The sequence below is a fragment of the Cherax quadricarinatus genome, chromosome 94 (assembly GCF_038502225.1).
Source record: "Cherax quadricarinatus isolate ZL_2023a chromosome 94, ASM3850222v1, whole genome shotgun sequence".
Classification (NCBI taxonomy): Eukaryota; Metazoa; Arthropoda; class Malacostraca; order Decapoda; family Parastacidae; genus Cherax; species Cherax quadricarinatus.
In genome coordinates, this window is record NC_091385.1 from 11,591,854 (window position 1) to 11,607,081 (window position 15,228).

The 15,228-nt window shown below is 43.4% G+C and overlaps 1 protein-coding gene across 2 annotated transcripts in view; it reads right to left on the reverse strand.

Moving 5' to 3' along the window:
* LOC128700896 (uncharacterized) overlaps positions 1–15,228 on the reverse strand; it is a 146,261-nt gene that overhangs the window by 23,330 nt on the left and 107,703 nt on the right. For both annotated transcript variants that reach the window (XM_070104772.1, XM_070104771.1), the window contains exons 8-9: positions 13,551–13,966; positions 9,041–9,554 (exon numbers count right to left, since the gene is read on the reverse strand). In XM_070104772.1, the coding sequence (XP_069960873.1) occupies positions 9,041–9,554; positions 13,551–13,966 (930 nt within the window). The remainder of the gene's footprint in view (positions 1–9,040; positions 9,555–13,550; positions 13,967–15,228) is intronic.

The window sequence follows — 15,228 nt, forward strand, 5'->3', positions numbered from 1 at the left end:
CAGTGTCTACATTATCTTGCAAACAAGCAGTGTCTACATTATCTTGCAAGCAAGCAGTGTCTACATATCTTGCAAGCAAGCAGTGTCTACATTATCTTGCAAGCAAGCAGTGTCTACATTATCTTGCAAGCAAGCAGTGTCTACATTATCTTGCAAGCAAGCAGTGTCTACATTATCTTGCAAGCAAGCAGTGTCTACATTATCTTGCAAGCAAGCAGTGTCTACATTATCTTGCAAGCAAGCAGTGTCTACATTATCTTGCAAGCAAGCAGTGTCTACATTATCTTGCAAGCAAGTTGTGTCTACATTATCTTGCAAGCAAGCAGTGTCTACATTATCTTGCAAGCAAGCAGTGTCTACATTATCTTGCAAGCAAGCAGTGTCTACATTATCTTGCAAGCAAGCAGTGTCTACATTATCTTGCAAGCAAGCAGTGTCTACATTATCTTGCAAGCAAGCAGTGTCTACATTATCTTGCAAGCAAGCAGTGTCTACATTATCTTGCAAGCAAGCAGTGTCTACATTATCTTGCAAGCAAGTTGTGTCTACATTATCTTGCAAGCAAGCAGTGTCTACATATCTTGCAAGCAAGCAGTGTCTACATTATCTTGCAAGCAAGCAGTGTCTACATTATCTTGCAAGCAAGCAGTGTCTACATTATCTTGCAAGCAAGCAGTGTCTACATTATCTTGCAAGCAAGCAGTGTCTACATTATCTTGCAAGCAAGCAGTGTCTACATTATCTTGCAAGCAAGTTGTGTCTACATTATCTTGCAAGCAAGCAGTGTCTACATATCTTGCAAGCAAGCAGTGTCTACATTATCTTGCAAGCAAGCAGTGTCTACATTATCTTGCAAGCAAGTTGTGTCTACATTATCTTGCAAGCAAGCAGTGTCTACATTATCTTGCAAGCAAGCAGTGTCTACATTATCTTGCAAGCAAGCAGTGTCTACATTATCTTGCAAGCAAGCAGTGTCTACATTATCTTGCAAACAAGCAGTGTCTACATTATCTTGTAAGCAAGCAGTGTCTACATTATCTTGCAAGCAAGCAGTGTCTACATTATCTTGCAAACAAGCAGTGTCTACATTATCTTGTAAGCAAGCAGTGTCTACATTATCTTGCAAGCAAGCAGTGTCTACATTATCTTGCAAGCAAGCAGTGTCTACATTATCTTGCAAGCAAGCAGTGTCTACATATCTTGCAAGCAAGCAGTGTCTACATATCTTGCAAGAAAGCAGTGTCTACATTATCTTGCAAGCAAGCAGTGTCTACATTATCTTGCAAGCAAGCAGTGTCTACATTATCTTGCAAGCAAGCAGTGTCTACATTATCTTGCAAGCAAGCAGTGTCTACATATCTTGCAAGCAAGCAGTGTCTACATATCTTGCAAGCAAGCAGTGTCTACATTATCTTGCAAGCAAGCAGTGTCTACATTATCTTGCAAGCAAGCAGTGTCTACATTATCTTGCAAGCAAGCAGTGTCTACATTATCTTGCAAGCAAGCAGTGTCTACATTATCTTGCAAGCAAGCAGTGTCTACATATCTTGCAAGCAAGCAGTGTCTACATATCTTGCAAGCAAGCAGTGTCTACATTATCTTGCAAGCAAGCAGTGTCTACATTATCTTGCAAGCAAGCAGTGTCTACATATCTTGCAAGCAAGCAGTGTCTACATATCTTGCAAGAAAGCAGTGTCTACATTATCTTGCAAGCAAGCAGTGTCTACATTATCTTGCAAGCAAGCAGTGTCTACATTATCTTGCAAGCAAGCAGTGTCTACATTATCTTGCAAGCAAGCAGTGTCTACATATCTTGCAAGCAAGCAGTGTCTACATATCTTGCAAGCAAGCAGTGTCTACATTATCTTGCAAGCAAGCAGTGTCTACATTATCTTGCAAGCAAGCAGTGTCTACATTATCTTGCAAGCAAGCAGTGTCTACATTATCTTGCAAGCAAGCAGTGTCTACATTATCTTGCAAGCAAGCAGTGTCTACATATCTTGCAAGCAAGCAGTGTCTACATATCTTGCAAGAAAGCAGTGTCTACATTATCTTGCAAGCAAGCAGTGTCTACATTATCTTGCAAGCAAGCAGTGTCTACATTATCTTGCAAGCAAGCAGTGTCTACATTATCTTGCAAGCAAGCAGTGTCTACATATCTTGCAAGCAAGCAGTGTCTACATATCTTGCAAGCAAGCAGTGTCTACATTATCTTGCAAGCAAGCAGTGTCTACATTATCTTGCAAGCAAGCAGTGTCTACATTATCTTGCAAGCAAGCAGTGTCTACATTATCTTGCAAGCAAGCAGTGTCTACATTATCTTGCAAGCAAGCAGTGTCTACATATCTTGCAAGCAAGCAGTGTCTACATATCTTGCAAGCAAGCAGTGTCTACATTATCTTGCAAGCAAGCAGTGTCTACATTATCTTGCAAGCAAGCAGTGTCTACATTATCTTGCAAGCAAGCAGTGTCTACATTATCTTGCAAGCAAGCAGTGTCTACATTATCTTGCAAGCAAGCAGTGTCTACATTATCTTGCAAGCAAGCAGTGTCTACATTATCTTGCAAGCAAGCAGTGTCTACATTATCTTGCAAGCAAGCAGTGTCTACATTATCTTGCAAGCAAGCAGTGTCTACATTATCTTGCAAGCAAGCAGTGTCTACATTATCTTGCAAGCAAGCAGTGTCTACATTATCTTGCAAGCAAGCAGTGTCTACATTATCTTGCAAGCAAGCAGTGTCTACATTATCTTGCAAGCAAGCAGTGTCTACATTATCTTGCAAGCAACTAGTGTCTACATTATCTTGCAAGCAAGCAGTGTCTACATTATCTTGCAAGCAACTAGTGTCTACATTATCTTGCAAGCAACTAGTGTCTTCATGCCTGATTCAGTCGATATTTTCCAATCAACATTACTTCAGAATTTCATAATATGCGTTGTTAAAAAAGCAGAGAGAGAGAGAGAGAGAGAGAGAGAGAGAGAGAGAGAGAGAGAGAGAGAGAGAGAGAGAGAGAGAGAGAGAGAGAGAGAGAGAGAGAGAGAGAGAGAATGTTAACAAGCATGATGCTCTCTCTCTCTTTCTCCAAGACCAATACCTCTTCCTCACTAGATGTTGAAATGTTAAACTTTCAGCTATACTACCAAAACAATTACTTTATCATTAACATATCAGCGAACTTCAAAACTAGGGATGCCAAGCCCATGATGACACTCTTCAGGTCACTTGTTCTATCTTGGCTGGAATATTGCTGCACACTAACAGCACCTTTCAAGGCAGGTGAAATTGCCGACCTAGAAAATGTACAGAGAACTTTCACGGCGCGCATAACGGAGATAAAACACCTCAATTACTGGGAGCGCTTGAGGTTCCTAAACCTGTATTCCCTGGAACGCAGGCGGGAGAGATACATGATTATATACACCTGGAAAATCCTAGAGGGACTAGTACCGAACTTGCACACGAAAATCACTCACTACGAAAGCAAAAGACTTGGCAGACGATGCAACATCCCCCCAATGAAAAGCAGGGGTGTCACTAGCACGTTAAGAGACCATACAATAAGTGTCAGGGGCCCGAGACTGTTCAACTGCCTCCCAGCACACATAAGGGGGATTACCAACAGACCCCTGGCAGTCTTCAAGCTGGCACTGGACAAGCACCTAAAGTCGGTTCCTGACCAGCCGGGCTGTGGTTCGTACGTTGGTTTGCGTGCAGCCAGCAGTAACAGCCTGGTTGATCAGGCTCTGATCCACCAGGAGGCCTGCTCACAGACCGGGCCGCGGGGCGTTGGCCCCCAGAACTCTCTCCAGGTAAACTTCAGGAACTGAGACTCGATCTTGATGGGCAGATTGTTTCTCTCGAGGTTAACACAAAATTCATTGAGGTGCATTAATATATTTGCCTCTCCCTCTGTCTCAGAGAGCTATATGACTTAATTAAAAAACATAAACCGTCTCTAGCGAGCTACGAACTTCCAAAATTGATCACCAGATGTCTGCATCAAAACCAAGCACCAGGGGATTACATTATTCCATAATGGTGAACAAGTTTGTAATAAAGTTGGTAGAATTACCGACAATATGTAAAGTAAAAGGACACAAGTGCAACTAATGTGACATTTATTGTGGCAACGTTTCGCTCTCCAGGAGCTTTATCAAGCCATTACAAACAATACATGGACACAGAGGGTATATAAAGGCTCAGAGTGAGGTGAATACTAGTGAGGTACCATTTCGATGTTCACTAGTCGTAGTAGTAGTAGTAGTAGTAGTAGAGTGGTAGTGACAAAAGTGGAAAGCAATTAATTCGTACATGAGTAAAAGGATATAAAAGCTATTACTTGGGTAACATGAAAATAGGTTGGACAAATATAAACTGGAATGAGGCAGGTTGTTTCAGTGTTCACTCTCTGTGCTTTGTGTAGTATAACAGGAGAGACTATGTGATGGCAGGGTTTACTGTTTTCAGGAGGATTCTTGCTAAGACTTCGGAGATGGTGAAGCTGCCGTTGTTTTGTTTAATTGTATTCGAAACAGCGATCAGTGCTGATTCGAGGCACTTGCGTCTGCGGAAATTAGTTTCTTTGATCACTAATTGGGCGTCTCTGAATTTCATGAGATGACTGGAGGAATTTCGGTGTTGTACACAGGCGTTGTTCAGGTTATCGTTCCTACATGCGTAAATGTGTTCATTGAGGCGGGTGTCGAGGTTTCTGGCTGTTTCACCTACGTAAATCTTGTCACAGCCTCCACAGGGTATAGTGTAAACTCCTGCATTGACTGGTTCGTGGTGCTTGGATTTTGTCCTGGTTATATCCTTTATTGAAGTGCTAGAAGCGATGGCGACTCTGGTGTTAGCTTGTGAAAGTGCTTTTGAGACGTTCAGTGCAACCTGACTGTTGGGAAGAATTATAACTTTGCTGGGAGTGGTGTTGATGCGTGGAGAATTTATGATCTGAAGAGCTCTTTTCTTGCAGTCTTTGATGAAAAAAGGAGGAAAATGTAACTCTGTGAATGTTTGGTGAATGTAAGTACATTCCTCGTCAAGAAACTCAGGACTACAAATTCGGTATGCTCTTAGGAAAAACCCGATGATGATGCCTCTTTTGGTCTTGGTATCTTGACTGGAATAGAAGTGTGTGAGATCATTTTTATTGGTGGGTTTCCGATAAACTTGAAATCTTAGGTTGTTGTCTACTTTGTGAATGAGGACGTCGAGGAAAGGTAGCTTGTCATTGGACTCTTCTTCTAGTGTAAACTGGATCGCTGTTCAACTGCGTTGAGCCTTGCCTGAAGATTCCAGTCAAGACACCAAGACCAAAAGAGGCATCATCATCGGGTTTTTCCTAAGAGCATACCGAATTTGTAGTCCTGAGTTTCTTGACGAGGAGTGTACATACATTCACCAAACATTCACAGAGTTACATTTTCCTCCTTTTTTCATCAAAGACTGCAAGAAAAGAGCTCTTCAGATCATAAATTCTCCACGCATCAACACCACTCCCAGCAAAGTTATAATTCTTCCCAACAGTCAGGTTGCACTGAACGTCTCAAAAGCACTTTCACAAGCTAACACCAGAGTCGCCATCGCTTCTAGCACTTCAATAAAGGATATAACCAGGACAAAATCCAAGCACCACGAACCAGTCAATGCAGGAGTTTACACTATACCCTGTGGAGGCTGTGACAAGATTTACGTAGGTGAAACAGCCAGAAACCTCGACACCCGCCTCAATGAACACATTTACGCATGTAGGAACGATAACCTGAACAACGCCTGTGTACAACACCGAAATTCCTCCAGTCATCTCATGAAATTCAGAGACCCCCAATTAGTGATCAAAGAAACTAATTTCCGCAGACGCAAGTGCCTCGAATCAGCACTGATCGCTGTTTCGAATACAATTAAACAAAACAACGGCAGCTTCACCATCTCCGAAGTCTTAGCAAGAATCCTCCTGAAAACAGTAAACCCTGCCATCACATACTCTCTCCTGTTATACTACACAAAGCACAGAGAGTGAACACTGAAACAAGCTGCCTCATTCCAGTTTATATTTGTCCAACCTATTTTTATGTTACCCAAGTAATAGCTTTTATATCCTTTTACTCAAGTACGAATTAATTGCTTTACCATATTGTATTATTTTTGTCACTACCACTACTACTACTACTACCACTAGTGAACATCGAAATGGTACCTCACTAGTATTCACCTCACTATGAGCCTTTATATACCCTCTGTGTCCATGTATTGTTTGTAATGGCTTGATAAAGCTCCTGGAGAGCGAAACGTTGCCACAATAAATGTCACATTAGTTGCACTTGTGTCCTTTTACTTTACGTGAACAAGTTTGTTACATATTCCGATCGACAACCAATTCTATTCAACCAATTCTACCACCAAAAAGTCTACATTATAAAATCTACCAAGAGTGGGCTACATACCCCTATAATCGACCACCAGGGGTCTGAATTAAATTTAAGAATCGACCACAATAGGCTACCAAGTTGACAATAGGCCCACAGTCCTAAAACCGTCCACCAGGAGGCTACACAGTCCTAAAACACTAAGCACCAGTGCGCTACATACCTCCCAACACTCAAATATTTACATACTAAAAGAATGTAACAATGGGCAACATAATTCTAACTCGACCACCAGGAAGCAATGTAATTCAAAGTCGACAAGAAATCAATAAGATCAAGATGTACCAGATCAATTCAATTCAAAGTTTATTCTCTATAAGTATTACAATGCTGAGTTTACAGAATTTGGTTATTGTGTGGTTTACATGTAGTAAAATTGTGATTACAGAGTGTACCACTAGAACGCTTAGCATGGCTAGGTATTACAGAGTGTACCACTAGAACACCTAGCATGGCTAGGTATTACAGAGTGTACCACTAGAACACCTAGCATGGCTAGGTATTACAGAGTGTACCACTAGAACACCTAGCATGGCTAGGTATTACAGAGTGTACCACTAGAACACCTAGCATGGCTAGGCATTACAGAGTGTACCACTAGAACACCTAGCATGGCTAGGCATTTCGGGCAGACTTAGTTTAATTCTTTATTTTAAAATATTACAAATTATGAGGTAAGTTTGTATTATGGCTAAGTGACTAATTACTAGTTTGTAAGTTTAGCAATGTGAATGCTTTTGTTTTGGCACAGTACATAGTTTCAGTACTGGAGTATCATAGGATTCATTATTTTAAGATTGAGATTAATATTTCTGTTTATGGTCAAATGAGTGAGTGTAAGTGTGAACCACCAGGTGGTATTCATGTAGTTAGTTGACAGGGTGTATCAGGGAGATAAGATGTTTTCTGATGGTAGTTTTGAAGGTGATGAATGTGTCTGCAGTTCTAGAGTTCTCAGGTAGGGTATTCCAGATTTTAGGGCCTTTGACATACATTGAATTTTTGTAAAGGTTTAGTCGGACACAATCATACTAGAAAATACTCCCCACGTCGAATACCATGGGTGTGTCATGGCTCTAAAATTAATCACCATATAACTGTATAATTTCAAAGTTGATCACCAATGATCAGTTTTGGTGATCGACCAAAAATAATTATATACCGTCGAAGTCAACCACAAGGTCTTTACATAACTCCAAAATCGATCAGCAGAACTGTTTTGTTTCAAAATCAGCCACCAAGGAGTTACAAAGTTCCAAAATCGACGAACAAGGGACTATAAAGCTCCAACATCGACGAACAAGGGGCTATAAAGCTCCAAAATAGACGAACAAGGGGCTATAAAGCTCCAAAATAGACGAACAAGGGGCTATAAAGCTCCAAAATAGACGAACAAGGGGCTACAGAACTACATAATCGACGAACAAGGGACTACAGAACTACATAATCGACGAACAAGGGGCTACAGAACTACATAATCGACGAACAAGGGGCTACAGAACTACATAATCGACGAACAAGGGGCTACAGAACTACATAATCGACGAACAAGGGGCTACAGAACTACATAATCGACGATCATAGAAAACATTGGACTACAATTGACCATCAGCTCCAAAATCAAACACCAAACTTGACCACAAAGCCGGCAATATTATTCCAAGAACTTGAACTTGACCTTAAAGAATGGGTGTAAGCAAGCAAGCAAGTAAGTAAGTTTATTCAGGTATACACAAATACAGTTACATAGAATTATCATACATAGCAGCATATGTGTAGAGAACCTGGGATAACACAAAAAAGTCAGACAGAGTGACTTATTTCCAGTTGGGGCTAAAGGCAACATTATTCCAAAGCCGAGCACCGAATTTGACCTTAAAGGGGAAAATAGTCTAAAATAGACCAGCATGGGATTTCATAATGCCAGAATCAATTAAGACGAAGCTTCAAATTTCTATTATGGACAAACAGGAAGGGCAACACAGTACAGAAATTATCCATAAGATAGAACACGGATAAAATATCAGTTAGTAGGGGCAACTATATTGTTTCAAAATCTTTCAAGTTTTGTTGATAATTTTGATGAGATAACACATCAAGCCTCAGCCTTCATTGCTTTAACGTTAATCTTATAACATTAAGTAATATAAACGCATTTTAGAGTATCACACAACATTATACATTAACAAAGAATTTTGTGGGTCATTTAGAGCAAGTAGTGGAGGTGGTTTGATATTCTGAAAACTGAACCTGTGAAAATTGTTCAATATTAAGTAGTGGATACTTGATCCTCCGTCCAGTAGCTGCGGAAGGCAAACTTCCTACCTGTACTTACAAATCAGGGAACGGATGGGGTTTGAACCGATGGCAAGCGAATCCTAAAATGTGCTTACTACTGGGTCAGCTGGCTACAGTAAGTTTCACTCAACTAGGAAGGTTAGCATGGGCCACCACTCTGACCAATAATGCAAGTTTATAGCACACTGACCTGTGAGTTTTATTACTCAATGGCCATGGGTTCAAACCCTACCCGTTCCGTGATTTGTCTGTGGTCGCGTTATTACGATTTCGTCTGTACTTGCAATTTAGACAACAGTATCATAACTTACCTATTGACAGCAATAACACTAACAGGCTGATCATTGGTGAACATCTCAGTGACACCGTCCATGCTGAACGTGTTCATTGTATCACCTTCGTTCAACTTCTTCAATGTTCCATCAGTTTTAAATCTCTCCTCTGTGTCATGGGCGTCTGATGAGGCTGACCTGGAGGGCTCTGTAGTGCTGCTGGGCACCACCTCAGCAAGGCTGCTGGGTACCACCTCAGCAAGGCTGCTGGGCACCACCTCAGCAAGGCTGCTGGGCACCACCTCAGCAAGGCTGCTGGGCACCACCTCAGCAAGGCTGCTGGGCACCACCTCAGCAAGGCTGCTGGGCACCACCTCAGCAAGGCTGCTGGGCACCACCTCAGCAAGGCTGCTGGGCACCACCTCAGCAAGGCTGCTGGGCACCACCTCAGCAAGGCTGCTGGGCACCACCTCAGCAAGGCTGCTGGGCACCACCTCAGCAAGGCTGCTGGGCACCACCTCAGCAACGCTCCTGGCCGCTACCTCTGTTTTCACTGCAAATGAAACGGCTGGTCAAAAAGGAAGAAGCATATAGTGAAATATTCTTTAATAATAATATCCAAAGTTCATAGGAATCACATATTGCTCGGGAAAAGGGACGTAATACTACGACAACAACTACTACTGCTACAACTACTACTACTGATAATAATAATAATAATAATAATAATAATAATAATAATAATAATAATAATAATAATAATATATGTATTCGGTGACTGTGTGATCCGGGGAAGTTAACCCTGTGTTTCACAACTTGTAGTTCCCGGTGTTTCTTCACACGTGACTGTGTGATCCGGGGAAGTTAACCCTGTGTTTCACAACTTGTAGTTCCCGGTGTTTCTTCACACGTGACTGTGTGATCCGGGGAAGTTAACCCTGTGTTTCACAACTCGTAGTTCCCGGTGTTTCTTCACACGTGACTGTGATCCGGGGAAGTTAACCCTGTGTTTCACAACTCGTAGTTCCCGGTGTTTCTTCACACGTGACTGTGATCCGGGGAAGTTAACCCTGTGTTTCACAACTCGTAGTTCCCGGTGTTTCTTCACACGTGACTGTGATCCGGGGAAGTTAACCCTGTGTTTCACAACTCGTAGTTCCCGGTGTTTCTTCACACGTGACTGTGATCCGGGGAAGTTAACCCTGTGTTTCACAACTTGTAGTTCCCGGTGTTTCTTCACACGTGACTGTGTGATCCGGGGAAGTTAACCCTGTGTTTCACAACTTGTAGTTCCCGGTGTTTCTTCACACGTGACTGTGATCCGGGGAAGTTAACCCTGTGTTTCACAACTCGTAGTTCCCGGTGTTTCTTCACACGTGACTGTGTGATCCGGGGAAGTTAACCCTGTGTTTCACAACTCGTAGTTCCCGGTGTTTCTACACACGTGACTGTGTGATCCGGGGAAGTTAACCCTGTGTTTCACAACTTGTAGTTCCCGGTGTTTCTTCACACGTGACTGTGATCCGGGGAAGTTAACCCTGTGTTTCACAACTTGTAGTTCCCGGTGTTTCTTCACACGTGACTGTGATCCGGGGAAGTTAACCCTGTGTTTCACAACTTGTAGTTCCCGGTGTTTCTTCACACGTGACTGTGATCCGGGGAAGTTAACCCTGTGTTTCACAACTCGTAGTTCCCGGTGTTTCTACACACGTGACTGTGTGATCCGGGGAAGTTAACCTTGTGTTTCACAACTCGTAGTTCCCGGTGTTCCTACACACGTGACTGGAACAACACAGATCAAGATCAAGAAAGAATAGGTAGACCCCAGTGGGGTGAGCGGGGAAGTGGGGATAGTGGAAGAAGAGGTTGGTGAGAAGAAGGTTGTAAGTGGAAGGGATAGTTTGAGGGCTTAACCCAGTCGCTAGGCAGATAGTGGTTCAGGAGTCGTGGACGCTGCAAGGGGTGCTTGACTGACAGGGGATCGCCGATATACAACTTTGCAAGATACTGGCGAGGGCTTGTGTTAAACGTCCACCCCTGTTAAGACAGGATGGTTTTTGCTGACTGCAGGCAGATTACTTGTATAAAGGATTTGGGGGAGGAGCTAGTAGAGAGTAAAAAAGATTGTTTGGGTTTGCAGGTCTGCGTATGTCTTTGTCGAGGTGAGTGGGCCAATATTCGTGTCGGGTCTTTAGTCTGTCTGTCGCTGATCGTCTTCCATTACACGTTCAGCGCCGGGATGTCTGCCCGGGCATGGATAGCCTCACTTGGAATGAAGTCTTCCCGGTGAACGTCAAACACCCAACGCAGAGCCTTGTTCTGGATACGCTGTAGTTTTAGTCTGTTGGTCTTGGGTGTTAAGGAGAGGGCTAGTGGGCAGTAAAAGAGTAGGGAACGAATGAGAGATTTGTGTAGGTGTAGTTTGGTTCAAGTGGAGGCTTGCCTTAGTTTGAGGAGTCCATTGAGGGCTCTCCTTGCCATGGCTTGCTTTGTGTCAATGTGTCTGTGTATGCGAAGACAGTAGTCCAGGTTGATAACCAGGACAGTGGTTATTTTTGTGACTGGTAGGTATGTGCGAGCGTCTATCGTTCGGAGTTCGACTGGTGGAGGGGAATCGAATTTTGTGTAATTGAAATAGGTGATGTTGGATTTTGTAGCATTGGATTTTATCCTTCATTTTTGCTCCCAGAAGGCTATCCGATCTACTTCGTCTTGTGTTCTGCGTGCTAGTATGTCTATACTTTGGTGGGTGATGAGTTGGGCGATGTTGTCTGCATATGCAAGAGTGATGGTGTTACTGAATGTAGGTGCTGGGATGTCATTTGTGTATAATATGTAGAGGATGGGGAACAGGACAGACCCTTGGGGAACTCCCGCGTGCAGTTGGAAATAGTCTAAGTAACAGCCTTGGAATTTGATTCTCATTGTCCTTCCATCTAAGAAGTTACAGAGTAGTTTGCGGGTGGGTTGTGGGAGGTTAAAGTTGGTGCAGTTTGTTTCACTCCATTGTGCCAGACTGTATTAAAGGCTTTTTCGACGTCCTTTGCTTTTAGGCCCGTCTTTTTCCCTTGTCTGGTGTTCGTGTACATGTAGTTGAGTATTATGTTTAGGGCATCCTGTGTAGAGAGTAGTTCTGAAACCAAATTGGCCTTCAGAGAGGAGAGGTTCGAGGTATCTGCGGAGGCGAAGGTTGACGAGTTTTTCAAAGAGTTTTTCCAGGATTTCGAGTAGGCTAATGGGTCGATAGTTTTTGGGTCGGAGTAATCTTTGTTTGGTTTTGGTATGAGGATAGCAGTGGCAGCTTAGAAGAGAGCGGAAAAGTATCCCGACGCTAGTGAGGCGTTGAAAAGGTTTGTGTAGGCTGTGATGATAGAATCTAGGTGTTTTAGTACGGTGTGGTTTAAGCCTGAGGCACCAGGAGCCTTGGGAGGAAGGCATTTGAGGCCTTTGATGTCATTGTCAGTGAAAGGTGTGTCGAGTTCCTGCGTGGAGGTGAGTGTGTTGAGAAGGATGTGGCTGTCAGGTGTTGTTTTCTCTGAGTGTTCAGTGTTCCATTGGCAAATGTGTTGCATGTGTTGGAGAACATTGGGGTGTGCGGGGTGGGGGTGAAAAATGTTCTCACAAACGTGTTGGAAGATGTTGGTTGCTCCCTGTGGGTCTGTAATACGTGTGTTGTGATGAATGGTTTGAAAAACCGACAAGTTGAAGATTGAGACACTTATGTAGCATATGGGAATCTTTATTCAGGAAACGTTTCGCCACACAGTGGCTTCATCAGTCCAATACAAAGAGGAAGGCGTAAGGAGAGGAGTATGAGGTAATCAGTCCCTCAACCTGGAGTCGATGTGTTCAGTCCATCAAGATTGATGGACTGAACACATGGATGGATTTTCTTAATGTAGATCCAGAAGACTTTTGGCTCTTTCCTTCTTTGTTCATCTGCTTGCTGGATGAGCCGGGCCCAGTGTGTGCTGTGGTCTTGGTCTAGAGTGTAGACCAAGACCACAACACCTAGCCTAGACTCTAGGCTGTGTAATGCTATTCCTGACAACACAGTGTGACATTAAGTTGACAACTCAATATTGACGTTGAAGATTTGAAGGGAATCATTATAGGCAAGATTCACAGGATTATCTGCATGCCTGGGTGCACCGTGCACTACGCTGCATGCCTGGGTGCACCGCGCACTACGCTACATGCCTGGGTGCACCGTGCACTGCGCTACATGCCTGGGTGCACCGTGCACTGCGCTACATGCCTGGGTGCACCGTGCACTACGCTACATGCCTGGGTGCACCGTGCACTACGCTACATGCCTGGGTGCACCGTGCACTACGCTACATGCCTGGGTGCACCGTGCACTACGCTACATGCCTGGGTGCACCGTGCACTACGCTGCATGCCTGGGTGCACCGTGCACTACGCTACAATACAATACAACAAAACACAACGAAAGGCAGAAAAAATTACGTGGTAGACACAAGAGTTTTGTCACTCACCAGTGGTAATGTTGACAACACAAGGTAGACACAAGAGTTTTGTCACTCACCAGTGGTAATGTTGACAACACAAGGCTGGTGCTGCTCGCCCAGCAGGTTAGTGGCCCGACACAACACTTGTATGGTAGCTGTTTTGGTGGACCTGCAGTGTAGCCTGCTGCTGTTGCTGCTGACGATGTTGCTATGACTGCTGCTGAGGCTGTTGCTACGACTACTGTTGAGGCTGTTGCTACGACTACTGCTGAGGTTGTTGTTACGACTGCTGCTGAGGATGTTGCTACGACTGCTGCTGATACTACTTCCTTTGCTATCGCCGTCCCTGTTGATGTAGAAGTGACTGCTGTTGGTACTGCTGTTTTCACCGCGGGTTCTGCTGTTGTGGGTTCTGCTGTTGTGGGTTCTGCTGTTTCTCCAGCAAATGCTCGGATCTACATTTCTCTCTCCTGTCTTCGTCAGCATCGACCATCTAACCCAAGAAAGTAGAGATAATTAACAAAATACCATCACATATCTAGTATACATATCTAGTATGTTAAGACACATGTACAACACAAGGTACCTTTACTAATGTTAAGACACATAAACAACCTAAAATGGAGGAATATAGCAAATAATATTGTTGCAGTAATAACACCAGGAGGCAGCTCTGATGAAAACTCACACTCGCACGAGCTTTTAAATCTCTGCACAAAATTCAATTTAAACCAGCAAATAATAGAGCCTACTAGACTGGAGAATACACTAGACCTAATCTTCACTAACAATGATGATCTGATAAGAAATATCACCATATCAAAAACAATATACTCAGATCACAACATAATTGAGGTTCAGTCATGTATGCGCGGAGCCCCAGACCGACATAATGAGACTAGTCACGAGGGAGCATTCACCAAATTCAACTTCAATAACAAAAACATAAAGTGGGACCAAGTAAACCAAGTCCTAACCGATATAAGCTGGGAAGATATACTAAGCAACACAGACCCCAACTTATGCCTAGAACAGATTAACTCGGTGGCACTCGATGTATGCACAAGGCTTATTCCTCTAAGAAAAAGGAGGAGTAGATGTAAAATAGAAAGAGACAGGCGCTCCCTTTACAGGCGACGGAAAAGAATAACAGAGCGGCTAAAAGAGGTCAATATATCTGAAATGCGTAGGGAGACACTGGTCAGAGAAATAGCAAGCATCGAACTTAAGCTAAAGGAATCTTATAGGAGTCAGGAATCGCGGGAAGAACTAAAAGCCATAAATGAAATCGAAAGAAACCCAAAGTATTTCTTCTCCTATGCCAAATCAAAGTCGAGAACAACATCCAGTGTTGGGCCCCTACTTAAACAAGATGGGTCCTACACAGATGACAGCAAGGAAATGAGTGAGCTACTCAAGTCCCAATATGACTCAGTTTTTAGCAAGCCGCTAACCAGACTGAGAGTCGAAGATCAAAATGAATTTTTTATGAGAGAGTCACAAAATTTGGTTAACACAAGCCTATCCGATGTTATCCTGACGCCAAATGACTTCGAACAGGCGATAAATGACATGCCCATGCACTCTGCCCCAGGGCCAGACTCATGGAACTCCGTGTTCATCAAGAACTGCAAGAAGCCCCTATCACGAGCCTTTTCCATCCTATGGAGAGGGAGCATGGACACGGGGTCGTCCCACAGTTACTAAAAACAACAGACATAGCCCCACTCCACAAAGGGGGCAGTAAAGCAACAG